The 22,935-nt window shown below is 55.7% G+C and overlaps 5 protein-coding genes across 5 annotated transcripts; all 5 read left to right on the forward strand.

The window, feature by feature from the left end:
* Window positions 1-6,849: 6,849 nt before the first annotated feature.
* Window positions 6,850-9,738, forward strand: LBRM_18_1390 (conserved hypothetical protein; the record flags this gene model as incomplete). The annotated part of the gene is made up of 1 exon (XM_001564011.1): window positions 6,850-9,738. One exon carries the CDS (start codon window positions 6,850-6,852, stop codon window positions 9,736-9,738), a length of 2,889 nt encoding a protein of 962 aa, XP_001564061.1.
* A 1,278-nt stretch (window positions 9,739-11,016) lies between these two features.
* LBRM_18_1400 (putative heat shock protein) lies at window positions 11,017-13,482 on the forward strand (the record flags this gene model as incomplete). Its single annotated transcript, XM_001564012.2, has 1 exon — window positions 11,017-13,482. The coding sequence occupies one exon, from the start codon at window positions 11,017-11,019 to the stop codon at window positions 13,480-13,482; it is 2,466 nt and encodes an 821-aa protein (XP_001564062.1).
* A 2,637-nt stretch (window positions 13,483-16,119) lies between these two features.
* Window positions 16,120-17,256, forward strand: LBRM_18_1410 (putative pyruvate dehydrogenase E1 component alpha subunit; the record flags this gene model as incomplete). The annotated part of the gene is made up of 1 exon (XM_001564013.1): window positions 16,120-17,256. One exon carries the CDS (start codon window positions 16,120-16,122, stop codon window positions 17,254-17,256), a length of 1,137 nt encoding a protein of 378 aa, XP_001564063.1.
* Window positions 17,257-20,134: 2,878 nt separating this feature from the next.
* Window positions 20,135-20,899, forward strand: LBRM_18_1420 (conserved hypothetical protein; the record flags this gene model as incomplete). The annotated part of the gene is made up of 1 exon (XM_001564014.1): window positions 20,135-20,899. The coding sequence occupies one exon, from the start codon at window positions 20,135-20,137 to the stop codon at window positions 20,897-20,899; it is 765 nt and encodes a 254-aa protein (XP_001564064.1).
* A 558-nt stretch (window positions 20,900-21,457) lies between these two features.
* On the forward strand, window positions 21,458-21,967 carry LBRM_18_1430 (putative 60S ribosomal protein L34; the record flags this gene model as incomplete). The annotated part of the gene is made up of 1 exon (XM_001564015.2): window positions 21,458-21,967. The coding sequence occupies one exon, from the start codon at window positions 21,458-21,460 to the stop codon at window positions 21,965-21,967; it is 510 nt and encodes a 169-aa protein (XP_001564065.2).
* Window positions 21,968-22,935: the final 968 nt, after the last annotated feature.

Below are 22,935 nucleotides of genomic sequence, written 5' to 3' on the forward strand. Positions count from 1 at the left end.
GTGTCTTTAGATTTTTTTTTTTTTTGGGGTTTTTGGCTGGTTCGCCCCCCCCCCCTTTTTTTTTTTCGCCTTTTCTTTTTGGTTGGGTTCCCCTCGTGTGTTGCTGTCCTTTTGTATTTTTCAGCCTTGCGCTTCTTTGTTCTCACGGTAGGGCATGGACGCTTTTTCCTTTTCTTGGCCTTATCACGGAGTTTATGCGTCTGGGGTGTGCCTGTGTGCTTGCACGTGTGACCTTGACACATTAAACATGAAATTGCGCAAGAGATAGAGAGGAGAAAGCCCCAGCAGTGGCTTTCTGGGGAAAGAAAGCATCATGAGAAAGCTGCAAAGCGATAACCCCCCCTTCCTTCCTTCTCCTCCTCACAGACAGAGAGGGAAACACAAAGATAAGGAAAGAAGATTCTCTTGTCTCATGTTGGCTATGTTTACGTGAGTGGGTCAGTGGAGCGGTTGGAGGGGGTGATGGGAATGAATATCTGCCTTTTTCGATCACACACACACGTATATATATATATATATATATATACGCACAAACTTCTCCCTCCGTTGTCCTCTCTCCTCCCTCTTTCGCTCCTTCACACTGCCGCAGATGCACAGATGAGCGCCCTTTTTTCTTATTGTTGTGGTTATTGTCCAATTCATCTTTTCTTTGCGTCTCGTCGCACCTCGTCCCCCTGTGTTGGTCTTGTTGTGGCATCTCTCTCTCTCTCTCTCTCTCTTTGTGGACGGCTTATCTGCTACATTCCTCGAGCTGTGATTATTCTTATACCATCTTCCACGGATACGTTTGCGTGTATTTGCGTTACTGTACCCTTATCAGCGCTACTCTGATGGGTGCTTTACCAGCAAAAAAGAAACCTTTAGTTTTGTTAGTGCTCGTGCTCAAAAGTTGAGAGACAAATGTGAAAGCGTAGGGGAGGGAGGGGGAGAAGGGGCGTGGGCTGTGAGTTTAGTCGTCAATGTGCAGGTATGCCTCTCTTCGATCCGCCCCTCTTTTTTTGTATTCTTCTTTTTTTTTTCGGTTTTGCTCTTCCTCGATGCGGGTCTCGCCGCTTTCGTGTTTTCTGTTTGGTGCGTGTGTGTGCATGTGTGTGTGTGTGTGTGATGCTCTCTTTCGTTCCCTTTTCGCTCATGCCCCGTGCGTGCGTCTCTCTCTGTGTGTGTGTGTTTCTCTCCAGTTTTTCCCCTCCCCCTTTCCCTTTTCCATGTTCGTGTCTCCCCCTCTTTAACGTTAGTTTTTGGTTCTCTGTCCTCTGATCTCTCGACTAGTTTGCTCCTTATCTCGCTCAGCTTTGGGTTCCTTCCACCACCACCACCATCCCCCATCCTTCATTCCGTCTCCTTCCCCAGGTTTTCTCCCTGCATCAGGCACCTTAGCGTCTTCTTTTCTTTCGGCTCGACTTTCTTTCCCCTTTTCAACTCTTCTCTCTCGTCAATGACTTCCGCACCCTCCCTTCCCTGCGTGTTGCACATGTACGCTGCCTCTGTAGCCGTGTGCATGGCGATACTCACTGCATCAGTGCCACGTTCTTACTCGGTCTGATCTTCTGCGCATCCCTGCCTTGTCCTGGGTGCACTGATCAGGGCATAGCGGCGTCGGATGCGCCCGGCGATTTCTCAAGGAGAGCAGCCATGCGGTATTGCTGAAACGAGGACAACGAAAAGACGAAAGACGAGGGGGGGGGTAGCGTCTGTCTCACGCGTCCACGTGTGGGGCACATCCTGTATTATTCTTCTTACCCCACAACGCCGCCCGCACCTCTCCACTGAAAGCAGATTACACACACACACATACTCGAACTCACGCACGGACAAACAACAACAACAATGTCAGCAAGGAAGAAAGAAAGAACTGAACATGGTCCTGCACAGGTACCTCGTCTTCGTAGTGTGGCTAATGGTGTAGTCACGTGTCCACCTTCATGGTGATGGTTTAACGTCCTATTTTTTTTTATTTATTTTCTGGTCGTACTGCCCACTTCAAGTGTGATTGTTGCCGAGCGGGAAGGGAGAGGTGGAGTGTATAAGTGGGTGAAGGGAGGCAAGGAGGCGGCACGGAGGCTTCGAAAAACGAATGAATACACAAAAGCCTCCAGACAGGTGTGCGAGCTTTACTGCTGCGTTGGACTCTCCCTCTTTTCTTTTTATTTATTGCTCTCTTGTCTTGATGCCAGCTCAATCATGCGGAGGAGAAAGCGCACTAGTGGGGGGAAAGGCTGCCATTTTCAATGTGAATACATACACACACAGCAGGCAAGGCACACCACTCGCAGAGCACCTTGCCTGCTGTGTGTGTGTGTGTGTGTCTCGCTTCCCCACCTACATTCTCTCTGTTTTTTTCTCACCATTTCCCTTGAGCTTTTTGTATGCATGCTTTTCTTCTTGCTTGCTCGTTGGTTCATCTTCTCTTGACCTGTTGCCGATGTACATACGCCTCCGTATGTACTTTACCTCTGCCTGTCGTGCTTTACTTTCACCCTACCCCCCACTAGCTGCTGCCACCTATGTGGCTTCTCCACGTTTCCGCCCCGGTGCCTCTGCTTCTCCCACTGCCCACCTCGCCCTCTCCCTCTCTGTGTCTGTCTGCTCTTCTCCTTTACAAACCTCCCGTAGCGCACCCTCTTTACCTCCTCCACTACGCCCGGCGTAGGTGCCTCCGCTTATGCGTCTTTCCTCCCCGCCTTTCGCTGTTTTTTTTTTTTCTGCGGCCTTCCTTCTCCGCTTTTCCCTGACTTGCGTGCGTGCCGTTTTAGCTGATGCCCGCCTTACGTCCTTCTCTTTTCCGCCCTGCGTTGTAGCCCTTTTTTTTTTCTGTTGTTGTTCGTTTTGCTTCTCTCTCATTCACTGTCTTTTTCTCTTCTAAACGCTTTTGCCGCCCGTGTCTTTGGAAGACTTTTGCGCGAGCCTCGTGTCTTCTCCCTCTGTACAAGTGCCATGGCCGCTACTTTTTTTGGGTTCCCTTTTTCTTTTCGTTTTAAAGTTCACTTCACGCTGGGCTCTCTCTCTCTCTCTCATGCCCCACATTTCCTACTGCAGGTGTGTGAGCAGCTCCTCTTCTTTGGCTTGTTTTTGCACGTCTGTGTGCGCTGGACTGTACACAGACACACACACACACATCTTTTTCTCATCCGTCTCATCATTCACTTGTCTCTCTTTCTCTCTCTTGCGTGTCTTTTTATTTTCCTTTCCGGGGGGTTTCCCTGTGTTAGACCCTCGCTCGAAAACCAACAGCAGCATCGGAGTGAAGAAAGAGGAACAAACAACAAGCGGCATTGGAGGACTGATCAACTGTGCGTCTCTGTCGATGTGTGGGACGGATTCCTCTCCCTTTTTCCACCCGCTCATCATCTTTCGCTCTATGCCGCTACATCATCCAGCAATGACAGGCGTTGCTTTTGCACTTCTTCTTTTCTCTTTTTTTTCCGTCTCCTGGTGGCACTCTCTGTGCCGTATGTGTGCACGCACGTGTGTGAAACTCATCGTCATTCCCCCTTCTCTCCTTTCTTGTTGTCTCAGTCGAATGGTTATGCTGAGGTCGGCTCTGAGCGTGTGGTGAGACCATGTGTGCACCAGCTCGTGTATACAGGTGTGTCTGTCGGGAGCTGTAGCCACTCTCACCTCGAGTTTGAGACTGTTTGTTCAGACTTTTCTCCTTTCGTTTTGCCTCTCTGCGAGATTTTGCCACCTTTGCTTGGTGCTGCTGCCTTCCTCTTCTTCTCCTTCTTTGAAGTGTGGTTATGTTTCAGTTTGGTTATCATCTTTTCGTTTCGTCCGTGTCGCTGCTTTTCAGTGCTGGCGCACGCACGTGTGTGTGTGTGCGTATCATGTATGCGGTCTACCTTTACCAACTCGGATCCTCCTCTCTCCCTCTCTCTTATTTTTTTCTTCAATTTTTACTGCTTTGCTTTTTAGATTTGCTGCGTGCCTTCTCTCTCTCGGTTTCTTCTATAATTCTACCAACTCTCTTTCTCTCTTCACTTTCTGATGTTGGTTCACTCTTCCCTTCACTGGCTCTCTCCTTTCTCCATGTGTTTTGCCGCCGCCATTGCACTGAGCCCCCCTTTTTTTGCACTTTGCAGATCGTACTTCAGTGTGCACATACACACACACACACAGAAGCATGTCTCCTTCCTCCTCATTACTTGTGTCCAGCCCATGCTCACTTCTACACACTCCACTTCCCCACAACTTATTTCAGCTCTGTGTTCAGTGCTCTTAATATATGGTCGCTGTGGTTGCTGCTATGTCGAGGCTACACAAAGGACGTGCTTCTTTGATTTTTCTGTTGTCTAATGCAGGTGCGGCCCCTTCCTCATCTGCGGAGTGAACCCCGCTCACCCCTCTTTTCTGCCTCTCCACATCTTCTTGGCACTTTGCCTTCCCCCCCCCCCCCTCACCCCATTTTTCCTCTGTTACCCTCTCTCGGTTGGGCTTCAGTCTATTTCCTCCCTCGTTTTGTCGTTCCTTTTGCCCTTTCTCTAGTCCACATGTCAGTGACAGCAGTGCGTACTGCAAACAAACCAAACAACCCCACAGGGGGGGGGGAGGCGAAGGAAACGTTAACGCACAGGCGAGAAGAGGTGACTCCAAAAAGGCGGCACAGACCCTTGTCGAGTGCGCCGCCTCCTACGACGCGTTTATTTGTTTTTATTTATTTTGTTGGTTGTCGCCTTTGAGTCACTCCCTTTACTGGTCGTCCACGCCGTGCCAGAAAGGAGGGGCCAGAAGGCTGCGCTTTTTTTCTTTCTACCCCTTTATCCTGTGCTCCTCTACCCTACTCTCATCCTTCTTCGCCTCCTCTTGCTGGGCGTGTGCACACGTGCGTTCGATCTGCGCCTCTCTTTTTCGCTCTACTCCGTTTGGCCTTTTTTTATGGTGTTTTTCGTCTTTTCTTCATTCTCCGTGCCGTTCCGTTGGTATTTTTTTTTTTTTGGGATGATCTCGCGCGTGTGTGCGTATGCCTCTCTCGTCGCCCCCCCCTCCCCCCCTTCAAACTCAAGAAGAAAAAGCCAATACTGTCAAGTCCTAGTAGCTCTCCTCTCTTCTGATCTTACCGTCCCTTTACCACTCTCGTCCTTTCTGTTCTTCGCTCTCTGTAAAGAAGCTGACGCAGAGAAGAATGAAGGGTTGCTAAGGAAGCCAATCATGTATGTAGCCCGCAGCTTTACTTGCATGTATGCGTGATAGTGTGCGCGTGCGTGTGTGCAGCCTCGGAGTCGATAGCCGATCCGTCTTTCCTTCTATATATTTCCGTTTCACCTCTCTCCGTCTCCGCCCTCTCGCCGTGTGTCGCTGTTTGTGTCGACGGTGGTGTACGTGGCGCATGTGCATCCACCATTTTCACCACCCCCTCTCTATCTGTGTTTTTCGCTTGAAGTGCCTTTCCATACCCCCTTCACTACCTCCTGCGCCCCCTCCCCCCATTCTTTCCTTCCTTAGTCTCTCTCTCCTTCAAGCTTCCGGTTGTCCTCCTTCCCTTTTGCTAGGGAGAGGCCATGCGCTCTTCTCTCCACGTTTATATGGGCGTGCGTGATGACGTATGCGTGAGCGGCCAGGGACGAGGGGCGCTAAACGCGTGGCGAGTCAGTAGTGTATCTCAGGACACGTACCGACGAAGTAAAGGGGACGCGTTGTGTGTGTGTGTGCTACTCTCCTTGTGGCTTTTTTTTTTGTGTTTTGTTTTTGCTGCTTTCTCTCTCGCGAGGTTGACTGTCAACGCAAAGTGGCGTTTTTCTTTTGCACTCTTCTTGGATGCATCTCGTAATCTTGGCTTTCCTGGCGTAGGTGACACCTGCACGCCTGTGTACACACAGGGTGTTTCGCGAGCCGGGACAGTTCTGGCTGATGGCTGTGGTGCGCTTTGTCTTACAAGAGAGTAGGTCACAGGGACATAGCGTCGCGCCAGGCGTACTACCCATTCTCCAGTTTCTTTTCATTCACCTCTCTCTCTCTCTTTTCATTTTTTTTTTTCCTTCCACCTCCTTTTCAATTACACTCTTCGGCTTTATTAGTACGCGGTTTCATCTTGGTTGCCGCACCAGTGGTCAGCGCTTCGATCGATAACCCACGTCTTTTGTATCTTCTCCCGTATCCTCCCCCGCATCCTCCTCCCCCCCCCTCTCCTCCCCCTTCTCTCTCTCTCTCTCTGCGTCACTGTGTATGCCTCACCTCATCTTAATATCCCCTAATCGACCCCCCCCCCCCCACACACACACACACTTTCGTCGTTTTGTGTTGCCATCAGCCTTCGGGAAAAAGACAAACGGTGAGAGGGAGCGACACGAAATACGCCGACAATGAACAAGACAAGAAAAGCGAAAAAGAAAAAGTTGTATGCTTTAGGGCTTGTCGGTGATGATACTCTCACACCCTCAGACAAATAGACGGACCGACACACTTACACACAATGCCGATGTTCGACTGGAAGGTGTGCTACTAAGGTGTCTCTCCTACTCTATGCTGATTATTACGTGCAAAGTTACTCGCCTTCTCCAGCATCCTCACTCTTGCCCTTGCCTTTTCTCTCCATTCGTCCAGTGCGCTCTCTGCGGTGCAGGTGTGTGTTGGTCCACACGCGATCACAGGCGCGCCGCTCCTATCGCGTCCCTCCGAACAGTGCTCGCTCTCGACGCTGAGGGATTTACACACTCACGCGGCACTCACGCCCAGGCGAGCAAAGCCGTTCGAGCACTTTTTTTTATTCTCAGTTTCGTCTGAAGGCGCCCGTGCACCTGTGCGTGTTAGACCACACTGACGCAGCGACGCACAACCACGCACTTCTTTGACCGTGTAGAGTAGACCATTGCCTCGTACATTCATAAACACGCGCCTTAACAGGCACCGCATACGATGTCGGAAAAAAACGCGTCTATTATTCCCTTGCATGATGCCGATCCGAGCTTGTTCGGTTCCCCTGTCGATCGACCTTCCCTGAACGGCGGCGCGGTCCCCACCCACACACAATACGGCAGCTCGTCTCGCCACAGGGCCGCTATGGAAAGTTTGAACCCGCAGATGCAGCAGCCCTGTGGTGTCCGTGGTGTCTACGAGGATCCGTTGACAGCGGCGGCAATGACGCCGCCGCTGTCGTCTGCCCAGGCCCTCTCGATGTCGCTCGGTGCGGCCGACCAGCCCTACATTGGTGAGGCCAGTCTAGATTTCCAGCGCAGACTCTTGCAACAGCAGGTGCAGCAGGCACATCGTGAGGTGGAGCGACTCAAGGGAGAGCTACAGGAGACCAACGTCCGCCTCAGCGACACGCGCCACCATCTCCATGAACAGAAGGCCGCGTACACCTCCCTCACGCACCGCTACAGCACAACAGTGGAGAAGCTGACCACCACAGAGAGCACCATCAAGACACTAGAGGAGCAGCTGATCAAGGAGCGCAGCCAGCGCCATCAGGTGCAGAAGGAGCGGGAAGAGCAACGACTGGCGCTGCGGGAGGCGGAGTGGGCCCAGGAGCGACTGCATCGACGCCTCCAGCAACTCGAGGCATGCAAAGGGCTGGATCCGAAGGAGGTGGAACGCCGACTGGAGGACCGGTCTCACTTCATCCCCACTGTAGAGGTACGCCGAATGCAGACCGAGATGCACAACACCCACCAGACCCTCGTGGATCGCCTGCTGACGTCGCTCGAGTCCCTGACCGCGTCTAGCGACGAGTCGCAGACAAACGTCTTTGTGGCGCGCAGCTCCGTGCTGTCGGCTCTCACGGATGTCGACGCCCGACTAAAGCGTGCCGAGGCCACTCTCGACGACGTGGACAAGCAGTGGACAGACTACCGCGACGGTGCTGAGCGTGAGACACAGGAGTTCCTGCTGGCGGTCATGTCCGAGAACAGGGATCTTTGGCAGCAACTCACGCTGCTGCAGAACGAGCACGCGGTTGTTGTGTCTGAGATGAAACTTCGCTCCACACAGGGTGGGTCGGTGTCGATGGAAGAGCACGCCTATGTGCAGCGGCAGCTGGAGTTAATGACGGAGCGTCTCGGGAAGGCGCAGGAGCTGGTGGAGTCCCAGACGGTCCTGGCGCGTGCGCACGAGGCGGAAATGACGCAGCTGTTGGAAGCCAACAGTGCAATGCAGCGGCAGCTAGAGGACCTGGAGAGACAGTGCGCGCAGCACGAACAGGCGAGCAGCCAGAAGTCAAGTGCTCTGGCTGAGGCAGACGCCGCGCTGCAAGATGCCATGATTCAGCTAGAGGAGCTTCACAACACCTTGCGCGAGGAGCGTCAGCGCGCCGAGGAAGTGGTGGCGGAGATGAAGGCGACACAGCGGACAATGCAGGACGAGTACAATGCCCGCGTACGCGAGCTCGAGCACGACTGTGAGGTGGCAGACGATACAGCGACAACCCTTCAACACACATTAGAGGAGACAGCCGCGAAGCTGGACCTTGTAGAGCGCAATCTGCAAGCACGGAGTAAGGAGTTCGAGGCTGACAAGCTGCAAACTGCCGCCGAGCATGCGGCAGCCGTGGGACGACAGCGTGACGACATGCAGCGGGTGCGGGAGGTGATGGAGGAGGAGCTGGCATCGTTGCGGACCCAACTAGATGAGGCACGAGAGGAAGCCCGGGCAGCAGTGCGAGAGAGCGAGGAGGCGGCAGCGCGCGAGGGCGCCGCTGTGGTGGGGCACCACACGGCTCAGCGAGATGTGACTCACCTACAGGGAGAGCTGGAGCAGCTGCGTGCTCATTACAAGGAGGCAGTGGAGCAGCGGGAGCGCGCGCAGGCGGAAGCGGAGCAGCTTCGCGTTGTTTCTGGCGAGGGCAGCACCCTCGCGCAGGAGTTGCAGAGGCGCTGCGACGCCCTCGATAAGGAGAAAGCGGAGTTGGCCACAGTGCTGAACAATGAGAAGGCGTGGCAGGTGCAGCGCTACACGACTCTGCACGCGGACTGGACGACCTCTGAGAAGGCGCGGGCGTTGATACAAGAGGAGGTCAAGACGCTGCGCACCCGCTGTGCCGAGCTGGAGAAGGTTCACATGGCCGAGGATCGCCAGACTCAGGACAAGGAGCAGCTCATGCGCGAGAACATCCGCTTGCACGAGCAGTATCAGCTTATCCAGAAGGAGTGCACGGGGCTACGCGAGGAGGTGAAGGCGCTCAAGCAGCGTGCCGTCGGCGACGCGCAGTGGCACAGGCAAATGGAGAATCTTCAGCGACGTCTACGGGAGTTGCCAGAGCTACGTCAGGCTGCTGAGGCAGCTCGCCGCGACGCGCTGATGGCGAAGGAGGAGACTGAGCTGCTGCGGCGCGAGCGGGATCAGCTCTCAAGGAAGCTTGACGCCTTCCTTGAAGATGCGAAGCGGCAGGCGCTGCGCGAGGACGACTTTGAGCGGGTGTGCCGGGAGGCCAGTGCTGCCGCGCAGCGTATTGGCGGACAGGTGTCCTCAGCCAAGGAGAACAGCGCACGTTATCATGTCTTTCGCAACACAAATCCGACAGGACACTTTTTTTCTTCTCGCGAGGGTGTAATGGCCTCCACTAGCGCTGCACCGAAGCCTTCGTCCGCTGCTCCTGCTTCCCCAGCAGCCGCTGCTCATAGGGCCGCCAGCGCGCTATCTGCGATGGCATCGCCGTCTCGCACGGCCCAGTCGACACAGCACCGCAGCCCTGTACACGAGCTCACTAATGCAAGGAATCATTCCAACGATGGCGAAGGGATCGGTGCAGAGGCCGAGGGTGCTGCTGTTCGGTCATCCACGTCCTCCCCACAGCGCCCGTGGCGCTAAGTAGGAGAAAAGATGACGGAGAGAAAGAGCCAGCGGTGTGCGCACCACTGCCGGCTGTTTGTGTGGCGCTGAAGCGAGCAGAGATGCTGATGTTGAGATGGGCGCGTGCCGGGAGGGAGGGAGGGCGGCCGGCCCGCGGACGGGCGCTTCTTTTGACATTGCCGTCTGTGAATGCTAACTCGAAAGGAGTGGGGTGGTGGTCGGCACACCGATGCGGCGCCGCTTCGTTGTGCGTGTCTGTGCCTTGTCTTTTTGCTCCTCACTGGTGGTTGTGACACTCGAACAAAAAGCGAGAGCGAGCTGCGTGGGTACCAGTAGCGGAAATGGCAGCAGCGGGGGGGGAAGGGGTGGTGGTGCTGGTGGAAGATTACAGCTCTACCGCCGCCGCCGCTGCTGCTGCTGCTTGTGCTGGTCGAGGGGTACCTTCTCTGCGGCAGAAAATGCATCGTGGCTTTGAAATCTTCTCTCTTGTCGTTATTCCCTTTGCCCGCGTACTCGACAGTCGCACACAAACGCTCACGGAGCCCACACATGCCCAAGCCACGGACCAGGGCCAACTCGCGGATGTTCTCCTCCTTCTCCTTCTCTCTCTGAGTGGTCAGCAGAACATTTGAAGCACCTTCACCGGCCAGTTGAGAGGGAAGGGGGAAAGGCATCCGCAGAGGTTATCCGTGTTTTTCTGTTTTTAAATGGTATGCGCGTGAGAGGACACGCAGGCAAGCGTTGAGTGCTGCGCGTTCTTCACCGCCCCCTCCCCCCTTCTCATGCGCGTGGATACCTGTGAGCCGTTTGTCTTGGCGTGCACGTTCTCCCACCATGCGTTCTTCTTTGGTGGTGATGGTGAAACGTAGGCTTGCCTCTCATTGGCGTCACCCATCTACCACCAGTGCGCCATGCAGGAAGATGAGGGAAAATAAATGGTGTGCATGTGTGTGCATCTTCAAACCTGTTTTTCTTCCACCCCTACGTCCCCCTCTCCCTTCTCGCGTTTCTCTTGTGCGCTCTCTCTTCATGTGTGGTCACTCGTGTTTGCTTCCCCCCTCCTCCCCCACGCCCTTACTGGTCTACTTCATCCACCGCCACCTGCCTGGGTGATAGCCACGCACACCTCGCAGCCACTATAACTCCGTTCTTCACATTTTCACTTAAGATCTCTATCCTAGCAGGTATCATCTCTCCCCGTCCCTCCTTCCATCTCACGGAACACAGCACCGAGCAGACACCACGGAAGCGAGGAAGAAAGAGAAAATAGACCCCCAAAAGAAAAGCATCATTGTCATGTCTGTGTTCGGCGTCGATTTTGGCAACCTCAATTCCACGGTGGCCATCACCCGCCACGGCGGCGTGGACATCGTGACGAACGAGGTCAGCAAACGTGAGACGACCACGATTGTTTCTTTCCTTGACGAGGAGCGGTTTATTGGCGAGCAGGGGCTGGACCGCTACGTCCGCAATGCTCACAACACCGTCTTCTTGTTGAAGCGCTTCATTGGCATGCGGATGAACGATCCTCAGCTTGACGTGGAGCGCAAGTTCCTTACATGCAACATCACCGGCGACAGCAATGGACGACTTATGTTCAGTGTGAACTACTGCGGAGAAGAGAAGTGCTTCTACCCAGAGCAGGTGCTGGCTATGATGCTGCAGCGGCTGCGCACCTACGTCAACGAGGCTGCCACGACGGACCCTCGCGTGAAGGCAGACGTGCGCGACTTCGTAATCACCGTGCCGTGCTACTACACCGCGGAGCAGCGCCGCCTCGTGTACCAGGCAGCTGAGGTGGCAGGGCTGCACTGCATGTCCCTCATTAACGAGACCACCGCGTCAGCTGTAGACTACGGCATCTTCCGCGGCGCCTCGCTGAAGGAGACGGAGAGTGAGGGGCAGGTGGTCGGCATTCTCGACCTCGGCTACGGCGCCACGGACTTCTTGGTGTGCAAGTTCTGGCGCGGCAACTGCAAAGTCCTTGCCCGCACCTTCGACCGTAATAACGGCACTCGTGACTGCGACTACTTACTCTACCAGCACATGGTGAGCGAGGTCAAGTCCCGCTACAACGTCGATGTCTCGGAGAACAAGCGCACTCGTCTGCGCCTGCTGCAGGCGTGCGAGCGTCTCAAATATCTTCTGTCAGCGAACCAGTCGGCGCCGCTGAACGTCGAGAACTTGATGGACATTGACGTCAACATTCCATCCTTCGAGCGTGCCACAATGGAGTCGCTCTGCCAAGGTGTTCTCCAGCGCATCAAGAAGGTGATGGAGCGCGGCTTTGCCGAATCAGGTGTTAACCGCGATGACTTCCACTCCATTGAAATGATCGGCGGTGGCTGCCGCATCCCGATGATGAAGAAGTTGGTGGAGGAGGTGCTCGGTCGCGCGCCTAGCTTCACTCTGAATGCGTCCGAGACGACGGCGCGCGGGTGCGCCATTGTGGCGGCCATGCTCTCGCCGAAGTTCCAGGTGCGTGAGTTCAAGGTCTCGGAGCTGCCAACGTACCCGATTCTGCTGGGCTACTACGCCGAGAATCCGCGCTCCCCCAGCTCCGTGCCGTTCCTGCCGCAGGTGAACAAGGTCGTGAAGCTGCTCGGGGCGGCAGACAGCTACCCGAAGAAGCTGGATGTGCGCTTCCCATGCTCGAGTGCGCCGAGGATTTACGCCTTCTACGATTACGAAAATGAGGGGGTGAAGGAGATTGTGCAGTCCTGCAACTACGTCATTGGTGAGTGGGAGATTGGCATGCCTTCGAAGTCGAAGGGCGCGGTGAACGAGATGCGTGTCCGCATCTGCATCCAACCGGATGGCCTGGTGGAACTGGAGAAGGCTGAGGCGATCGACGTATTCGAGGTGGAGGAGGCACCGGCGCCGGCTGCTGCCCCTGCCGCTGAGAACGGCGAGGTTCCGGCGAAAGAGAACGAGGAGGCGCAGGCCGATCCACCCAAGCCGGTCAAGAAGATGAAGGAGGCTGCGATTGGTGTGCCGGTGAAGCCAAATCTTGAGGTTCTTGGCCACTGCAGCGAGTCTGTCGTCCGTTTCCGGAAGGCCGAGGAGGAGATGCACGAACGCGACTCCTGCATCGTCCGTACACGCGTAAAGAAGAACGAGCTGGAGAGCTACATCCTCGACTACCGCCCTCGCTTCTTGCCGGGTGGCATGCTGGTCGAGTACGCCACGGCCGCTGCGGCGGCCGACTTCGTACGCCAGTGCGACGCGGATGAACAGTGGCTCTATGAGGACGGCGAGACTTCGACGTACGATGAGTACGAGCGCCGCGTACAGACATTGCGTGCGATCGGTGACGCCGCGCACAGTCGCCTTCGCAATCGCGAAGAAGTCGAGTTCGCGGCGAAGGGCTTCCGTGCCCGCATGGCGGCTGTCCAGCAGAAGGCGCTCGACTTCATTGGCAAGAAGGAGCACATCACAGAGGAGGAGCTGAGGGAAGCAGCCGCCACAGCCGAGGCAGCGTGCTTATGGGTGGACCAGCAGATTGCGGCGATGCAGGCTGCACCTAAGACGCAGGAGACGATTGTGTCGAAGACAGATCTCGAGAAGAAGGCATCGGGGGTGGAACAGGGAATCGCCAAAGTCATGAAGAAGCCGGCCCCACCGAAGCCGAAGGAGGAGGCGGGGAAAGCTGAGGAGGACGCGGCAGCTGAGGCGGCGGCGGCGGCTGCTGAGAACGCGCCACAGCAGGAAGGTCCTGAGGAGAAAGCGCCTGAGCAGACGAACGCGCCGGTCCTGGATTAAGCGATAGGGATGGCAGAAGAGAGGATTGGAGGAGGGGGGGGGGCTCAGGTGCGTCATGGCAGGGGTGCCGCCTATGTTTGTGTGTGCGTCTCTCCACGGCGCGTATTCTCTTCTTTCCTTCTCTTTTTCTGACCACCCCATCATTTCCCCTCTCCTCCGTTGGCTTTTCTCCGGGTGTTCTCTATCGCAGCCGCACAGACGAATACGCACACGCGAGGCCCTCCACCGCTCGAACAGACGCACAGGCGCATACGCCCGCACCCCCTCTGCGTTTTCTTCGCGCTGCCGCTTCTCTCTTTTCTCCTTTGCGCGTGTCCGTGCGTAACTTCGTGTGTGCGTACTCCGAGCCCTGTCACGTCTTTACCGAACAGCCTCGTGGTTGTCTGTTCGCTTCTTCCCCTCTGTCTGTGCAGATGTTTTCTGTTCTCTTAAACCACTACTGCCACTGCTGCCCCCCTCTCTCTCCCGACAGTCTTTGATGTGCGGTGCTGCTGTTGCTGTGTGTGTGTGGGTGGGTGGGTGGGGAAGAAGACGAGACATGATACCAAAGAGAAGGGCCGTGATTGAGAGGTGGCTGTTGGTGCTGCGATAGTTGAGCTTGGGATATTCGCCATCTATTTTATGAGTGTACGCGTGTGTGTGTGTGCGTGCGGCGGAATGGGAGAGAGCTGCTTGAGGTGGAGATGCGTGGGAGACGGTTGCATTACCGACCTCTATAATGAGCGCTCTTATTTAGTAAACATGTACACGCGAGCTACGCGCAATACGCGCGCCCAAATGTGCACAAGATGCGTCCACTGAATCGCGTCCGTAAAGTATGGAGCTTTGGTGCGTGAACACGATGCATCTACGCGTGCATGCATGTACATTCTTTCCCCATTTCAACTCTGCACCGCCACCCTTCGTCGTCATTCTCCATGAGGCATGCACTGTGTGCACCTCACTGACTTCCCTATGTTTCTTTTCTTACGAGGGATCGCAGCCTTTCGCGTAGTCGGTGATGCCCTTTCCTCTTCCCCCTTCGCACTCTCACCTTCGTTGGAGGTATCCCTCTTTGTTTGCCCCCGTCGCTGTTGTGTGGTGGGTGTGGCTGTGCGTGTCTGCCTGTGTGTGCGTGTGTGTGTCTGCCTGCCTGCCTGCGCCCTTCGTTTTATTTTAATGACTGCGCCACCCCTCCTCCCCCTCCCATGCCTACACAAGAGCGATTCCGATTCGTTTCCTCTCTTGATTTTTTTTTATCTCGTGTTCCTCTCTTGTTGTCGCCTCCTCTTTGATTGATTTAGTATTATTATTATCTACTCTTTCGTTTCGTTCTCGTTTCGGGTTGCCTTCTCTTGCGTGAGCGCCTGCCTTGCGCGTTAGCGTGCAGAGACGGGGTCGATCCACTCAAGGGTGTGGCGCTTGGGAGACGAAAAAAAAAAGCACCGCGCCAGAATAAACGGCAACAACACCAAAACAAAAAAAAACACACACACACCTCGTTTGCTTTTTCCTCCCACTGCCTGAACAGGGAAATATAAATCAGCCAAATTGACGCCGTCACGCGAGGCAAAGGAGCGACACAGACGCAGACGCACACACGTCGGCACCCCACAGCGCACATCTACACACGGCACACAATCCCAAGCGAGAAAGGGCACATAAGGGGAAGCGAAGAAAGAGGCAGAGAAAGAAGCAGTTGCGCGTGTTCCCTTGGATAGGGAGTACCCACATCTTCGCTTATCTGTCCCCTCTTTCTCTCTTTGTTCTTCGTCCTCCCCTCTCCTCAAGCGTCTCGCTGTGAGGTTATATGGCAGTGGAGCCGAGCCTCTCTACCCCCTCTTTTTTTGCCTTTGTGCTCAGTATTGGTGAATGCGTGCGTGTGCGTGCGCGGGTGCACCTGCATCTTCATTTCCTAGTCTCCGTTCTTCAGTTTTCATATTTGGTATATTTTTCTAAGATGATCTCAAGTCTGAAGGGACGCGAATGAAAGCGAAACCAACGTAGTTGATAAGGTGTGCGCGTGTGTGTGTGTGTGCGTGGTGGGTGAGGGGCTGATCATGGTCGCACTGGCTGAGGAGCTTTTTTTAAGGGTCACAATGATGAACATACACCCACACACATACGCGTACGTGAGAAGGGAGTACGAAGGACGTAAACAAAGAATACTACAGATCGTGTCAAGCAGACGAGTGCGATGACCCGATGGTTAAGCAGCCACCGCATGCGCAAAGCTCACGTGCACAAGGTATGCGTGAATGGCGCGATTCATGCGTTTGGCGTGGCTGTATGAAAGTCTTGTATGGTTGAATGAGACTAATGACGGGCGGGGGCGCGTCGAGTAGGACGGGAGAGGGGTATCGCACCTCTGTATGTACGTGTGTGTGGGCTTGACTTTGACCCATCTCTTCTCTCGCGCCCCCCTTGCCCCTGTAGTCGTCTCTCTGTACCCCTATGGTCGTGTCGTCATCTTCACATTCATCGGCACCTCTCTCTTTTCTTCCTCTTCCGCTATTCCTACTTCTCCTTGCTGCATACACTTCTACGCACGCACACACACGCTTCACGATGCACAGAGTCTGCATGTAGCTCAAGCTCTATCTCGAACCATCCTTTTCATATTTTTTCTTCTACACACGCCCACATTTTTCTAGCATCATGTTCAAGTGCGCAACTCGCTGCCTGCTGGCCACCAAGAAAACGTTGCTGAAGCCGCAGCGCCCATTCAAGCTGCACACGGCTACCCGCACCGACATGGCGCCACTGCCGACGGAGGCGACGTACGACACGGAGCAACTGAAGAAGAGCCTTACTTTGATGTTCCGCATCCGCCGTATGGAGTCTCTGTGCGATCAGTCCTACAAACTGAAGAAGATTCGCGGCTTCTGTCACCTCTATATTGGGCAGGAGGCCATCCCCGCTGGCATGGAGAACATCCTGACCTTCGAGGATCCTATCGTCACTGGCTACCGCGACCACGGCTGGTACATTGCCCGCGGTGGCACGCCCGAGGAGGTCTTTGCTGAAATGTTCGGTCGCCAAGGCGGCTGCAGCAAGGGCAAGGGCGGCTCAATGCACATGTACAGCGTGCGTAATGGTTTCTACGGTGGTAATGGTATCGTTGGTGCGCAGGTCCCCATCGGTGCAGGTCTCGCCTGGCGCTTCGCGATGGAGAACCGAGACAGCCCGAAGCACGTCGCGGTTACCTTCTACGGCGACGGCGCCGCCAACCAGGGCCAGATCTACGAGTCCATGAACATTGCTGCTCTGCAGCGCCTACCCGTCATCTTCGCTGTGGAGAACAACCACTTCGGGATGGGCACCAGCGCCGCTCGCGGCTCTTATCAGTCGGAGTTCTACCGTCGTGGCGACTATATCCCTGGTATCAGGATCGACGGCATGGACGTGCTCGCGGTGCAGGAGGGCACCCGCTACGCGCGCGACCACTGCATGTCAGGCAAGGGCCCGATTGTGATGGAATTGGATTGCTACCGCTACATGGGCCATAGCATGTCGGACCCCGACAACCAGTACCGTACCAAGAGTGACATCCAGCACGTGAAACAGGAGCGTGACTGCATTCGCAAGATGCGCGATTTCATGGCCACCGAGGGCATCATGACCGAGGAGGAAATGAGCAAGATGGAGAAGGAGGTGAAGAAGGAGGTGGACCAGGACCTGCAGAAGGCCCAGAAGCACCCCACGACCAAGTTGGATGAGCTCTTCACGGACGTCTACGTGGGCGAGCAATACGAGCACCGCACCTGCCAGGGCACCGTGTACCAGAAGCCGTAATCCTAAAAATGAAGAGCGGATCGTGAAGTAGTGCCGAGCGTGCACCTTTCTGCATGAATGCGTGAAGTCTTGCGTCTCTCTCTGTATGTGTGTGTGTGTGTGTGTCGTGGCCAGCCCCTCTTTACGCTTTGGTGGGTTTCGTTTCGGGTGGGTGTTGGCCATCGAAGGCTGTGTCTCTCGTCTCCCATTTTCTCTTCTGCAGCGCGCAGAACCTCAAACCGAGGCACATGATAGGCATGTTCTCCCTGTGCCCCCCCCCCCCCTTGCCTCTATCTTCATCTCACGTTCATCAACCCATTCCCCATCAACGCAGCCGTCTTCGCTTTGATTTCTACAGGCAAAGCAAGAGAAGAGAATAGGGTAACGACGGCAACTTTTTCATCTACCTGAGCTTATGCAGACATGCGTTCTCCGGAAAAAGCGAGAAGAGCGAAGACATCATGTGAGTGGAGGTGGAGGAGGTGTGCGTATGTGTAGGGGGGGGGGAGTTCACCGTACGTATGCATTACAGCCTAAAACCTACACCTCCTTCCACACCCAATCGAGCAAAAGTATAACAAATTGTTCCTCCTCTTCTTCCCTTTCGAAGCGCGTGTGGGTCTGTGGCCCCGAAGCACGCACGGTCGAACAGCCCCGCACTCCTTCCCGCATCGACGAAGACTGTAAAGGGGAAGGAAAGCAAACCAGCACACACACACACGCCCATGAGGCCGAAATCAAGGAATGTGAGGCTTTTGGGAGGCGAAAAGAGGCGTAGGGACGTACACGCACCGATACATCAGGTATGGAGCGGCGCGTGCCTGTTAACGGGTGTGTCTGCCTCTCTACCTATGCGTCTCTCTCTCTCTCTGTGTAAGTGAGCGGACCCCCCCCCCCCCCATTGTTGTGCTCTTGCTCGGTTCTTCTCTCACCCTCTGTCCTCGTCAGCCCCCCTCCTCGTCTGGTTCCCCATTCGCCCCGCCTTCCCCCTCTTCCGCGCCTCTTTTCCCACGTGTCTGTGCGGCTCGTTTTGTGTATTTTTTTTTTCTTTTTTTTTTTGTTGTTTCCTTCCGCTCTCGTCGCCTCCGGATTTTTGCCCCCCCCCCCCCCCTCCCTTCCTCTTACGACGCTTTCCGTGCAGGTGTGCGTGGTGTGTGCGATGGTGTGGTGGGCACTGCATCGCGCGACTGCATGGGCCCCGCCCGTGAGGCATGTATGATCTAGAGGCTGGTGCTTATCGGCGTTGGTAGCTGTGTGACTGCGTGTGGCATTTCTTCGATGCACCTAATGCCTTTCGCGCTGTTCTCTCTCGTGTTGCTTTGCCACCCCACCTGCCATTTTGCCTGCTGGCTGCGGGCTCTTACCGAGGGAAGGAGTACAAGAGCGAGTGTGTAGGGGAAGGCGAGAGAGGTACTGCCCTGCGTTTGATGGTGCCTTGGCTTGCAAGCGGTGATGATGGTGCCCGTGAATACACGTTGTGGTGATGGAGGTGATGACCAATATGGGGTTGCTGTATCTTTTCCATGAGCGTACAGGTGCACACACACAAGTTCACTGACACTCACACACACAGGGAGTGGAGGAGGAGTTGATGGGGTGAAGGGGGCGGAAGGGAGAGGCCGAGGCGGAGGTGCGCGGAGTAAAGAGGACCTTAACGCCTACTTTTTCAATCAATCGGGCACGAGAAAAGAGGGGAGCAACGCAACTACTGCACAAATAACATAAACGAGAGAAAAGGAACCTACAAAGAGGAACAACAGATCCGAGTACATGCCAAGAGCTCCTCCCCCCCTAGCCTGTATCATGGCAGCCGCAGCAGATGGGCTCCCTCTCTTATACTGCTATCCTCTTGTTTCTCTCCCACCTTCCCCCGTGCTTCTCTTCCTGTGAGCAAGACGGAGGCGGTGAGTGGGTGGACTAGCTGACTGTGCCACGTGGCGCGAGACAGTTGTGTTCTCACTTTCTGTGTTGTCTTTCCATCTTTGAGCGAAGAGAGAGAGAGTAATCGAGGGCGATAGGGAAGGGGGGAGGGGGGAGCAAGACTGCAATAGCAAAGGAAACCAATCCACACCCTAAGCTGAGCTCAGCTGCGAGCCCGTCGCACCCGCCCTCTCTTCTCCTTCGAACTGATGTCGTCTTCGCTTTTGTGAACGAGTGTCTTTTTCTTTTTCTCTCTCTTTTCGCCACATCTATCGCTCTTGCTCCTCGTTTGGCGCGCGCGTGCTCGCACCGTCGTGGCGCCGCTGCGCTGATTTTGCATCGATACACACGCGTGCGCGAGTGCGCTTTTTTCTTCTTGGTGGAGCAGCGAACCTCCTTCTTCTCGCGTCCAGCATACGCGAACTCACAGTAAAGCACTCGCGCGCAGGCAGTAAAGATGCACCGGTCGTGCATCGCGGCGTTTCTCTCGGAGGATGGGGTTGCCACGGCAGCCACGGCGGCGGCGACGTGGCTTTCTTGCGGTACCGTCGTGTGGCAGTCGTCGGCATTGTGTCGGTCCTTCTGTTCCTCCGCTGCGGCCTCTGGCGTCGCGGGCCCTCTCTTCTCCAATTCTCAGTGTCCTCCGTCCTACTGCAGGTCAACCCCCGCTGCGCTTCTCATTAGTCGTCGGCATCAGCGCAGTACTGCGGCCAGGCCACGCTCCACCACGTGGCAGGATAGGGCACGTACGTTTGAAAAATATCAGAAGGATCAGCAAGACGAGGCGGTACGTGCTGCACAGAGGCGCGCCCGCTACGCATCAGGGACTAGCTCCTCCGTCGATACGGCTGTGTCTTCTACCGGATCGGTTTCGAAGTCGCCGCCCTCAACGGGGCCACTCACGCAGCCGTCTGGTGGCTTCTGGAGCCTCCTCAAAGGCGGTAGCGAAGGCCGCAAGAGGCAGCCGTTAAACCCTCTCATGTACCTCGACAGATGGTCGGAGAGATCGAAGCACGACCCCGAGGCTCGCGCGGCACAGCGACTACTGGAGGCGATCAATGCGCTTGCTCAGCGCAACTCGCGTCGCCGCAAGCCGATGACCGTGCAGCTCTCCCATGACCAGAGGCAGGACATCGTGAACCGGTACGCCTCAACGCGGTGGTACGCGCGGCTGTACGCCCCATTCCGGTCTTTGACAGAGCGGCAGCTGAGGTGGGGCATTCGCATTTGCAATGTGGCGTTGGCGATTTTCGTCTCCGGCTTTATGGTAGTCATGGTAGGCGGCTACTTCAAGGAAATGGACGCCGTGGCGCAGCTCTCTCCAGAGGACCAGCGCGACTACACCTATATGGTGCGCGGCATGCGCTACAGCGACATCTACAAGCTCGGCACGGAGGTGCTGAAGAAGGAAGACCCGCTCGAGGCGTTGCCGCCAGTGGTGCGGCTGCACCTGGTGATTGAGGCGTGCCGGCGAAAGAAGTGGCACGAGCTGGACTGGGACGTCGAGCTGCGCAAGATGCATCCCAGGTCCCCACTGGAGGAGCTGGATTACCTACACTGCTTGTACTGGGTAATACTGCAGATCGGTACCGTCATCGGCGGTGGTGGTGCCATGTTCAGCGACCGCGTGCTCGATCTGCGGGAGGTGCGGCAGGGCAATGAGACGTCGGCCAAGGAGCGGGAGCGCTTTGTCGAGATGGAGCCGACGTCGCTGCCTGCCAGGACACAAAGGTCATTTTTCTGACGTGTGTGTGTGTGTGTGTGTGTGTGTGTGTGTGTGTGTGTGCGTATCTTTTAACGATTGCCGTTGTTCCTGCGACGCGTGGATCGCCCAGGTGCCGAAAAGCAGCAAGGAGAGCAGTGCCGCGTGTAACACCTCTCTCCTTCACGACGCGTCGCGCGCTTCTAGAGCAAATTGCGGCCACGCAGAGTTGCATTTTTGAAAGAGGGAGTGAGGGTGATGGAGTCTTTCTCCCCCTGCTGCAGCATCGAGTCTCTCCTACTGTGCGCGGCGCCGGGGAGGACGTGTTTTGTGTCTCTCGGTCTTTCGATCTCTTGACCTTTCTCTGCCCGCGAGCTGAGTAGAGACGTTACGTGTGCTCGTATGTTTCTTATCACCGCATCCCCAATGTCGTCACGCTAGTTGTCTTTCTCACCCGAACTTCTCCCTTGCGTGCACACACTCTCTCTCCTTTACTTGGTACGCACGTACGCCACGGAGCAGAAACTCTGCGGGAAAAGTGATCACTGGATCCTCTTACCGGCCTTTCTTCTTAGCACATCCCCACCTCAGACGCAGAAGATGTCCTGTCCTCGCGTTCAGTACCGCCGTCGCATGCACTATGCCACTCGCGGCAACCGCATGAAGATGGTCCGCACCCCGGGCAACAAGCTTGTGATGCAGAAGCGTGCAAAGCGCTCGCAGGGTATCCACACCCCGTGGGTGCTCGGCCACAAGCGCCTCGGTGGCACCAAGGCGCTGCGCCACATCGACGCCCGCCTTGCCTCCCGCCACGAGAAGAGCGTGTCCCGCGCGTACGGTGGTGTGCTGAGCCATGCCCAGGTCCGCGACCGCATCGTGCGCGCCTTCCTCGTTGAGGAGCAGCGCATCGTCAAGCAGGCGCTGAAGGAGCACAAGAAGATGAAGCTCTCACATAGGCGCGCCCTCAACAAGAAGAAGAGCAAGCAGTCGAAGAAGGAGGCCATAGCGAAGAAGATCTCCACCAAGAGGGTTGCCAAGAAGAAGGCGCCGGCGGCGAAGAAAGCCGCCCCGACGCGCCAGCCGGTTGGCTCTAAGCTGGTGAAGAAATGAGCGAGAGGACAAACATACACACCCACACACCCGGGCAGACACCCTGGGCTGTCGAGGGAGGGAGAGAGCGAGTCAGAGTGTGAGGGGCGTGGCAGGAGTGACGTAGGCAAGTTGGCTTGTGCCGGCTTCATCCCCGACCCCTCATCTCTCTCTCTCTCTCTGCCTCTCTGTTTCCCTCCCCCGTCTTCGCTGCTTTCCCTCTCCATCTCTCTCTCGTGCCCGCGTGCCTGTTTTGTTTCCCCTTTTATTTTTCCTCATCTCGTTTTGGTCCTTTTTCGTGATTTCACACTTCAAAACAACAACGCTCGGAGAATAGAGGCCCACGTGCGTCTTTGCTTGCGTCCCTGATGGTTTGGTGAAAGGTGGTGAATCTGGGGCAGGAGGAGCAGGTGGTGTCTTTTCCTCTTATCAGATGCCACTCGCGAGAGCTTCACGATATCGACGCTAGGCGCACAGCTTGGCCTTCACCAAATAAGAGGGTGATGCATGTCATTATTGCCCATCCGCCTCTGCCCTTCTAGTACCAGCTCTCAGAGGTGGTTGCAACCATGAGGTGTCTGCTTACTTCAGCTGTAGTCTACCCACTCTCCTTCTCTTCTCTTCGCCTTGGCACCTTCACTGTTTCTTTGCTTTCACAAATCTTATTCTGCCGCCTCCTTGGACTCCGTCCCCGAGTACACGCATACGCCCTCCCCAATTAACCCCAACTTCGCTTACACGCGCACCCTGCGTAGATCAGCACGCGGCCAGTGTCTGTGGGCCTCTATAAAACGTGTGGCTGCAATTTGTTGGCGACTCTGCGTGCTTTGTAGGCATGCCAATCGTTGTTTCCCTCCTCTCTCCCCCTCGCACCTCCTCCTCTCTCCGTACTGTCCTACTTCGTTTTTCAGGGAATCACTTCTCCGCCTGATTCCCCCCTCTCTCTTGTACACACTCGAACCTCTTTTTAGATCTTACCCCCTCCTCCC

Source organism: Leishmania braziliensis, chromosome 18, assembly GCF_000002845.2.
Source record: "Leishmania braziliensis MHOM/BR/75/M2904 complete genome, chromosome 18".
In the NCBI taxonomy this organism is placed as follows: domain Eukaryota; phylum Euglenozoa; class Kinetoplastea; order Trypanosomatida; family Trypanosomatidae; genus Leishmania; species Leishmania braziliensis.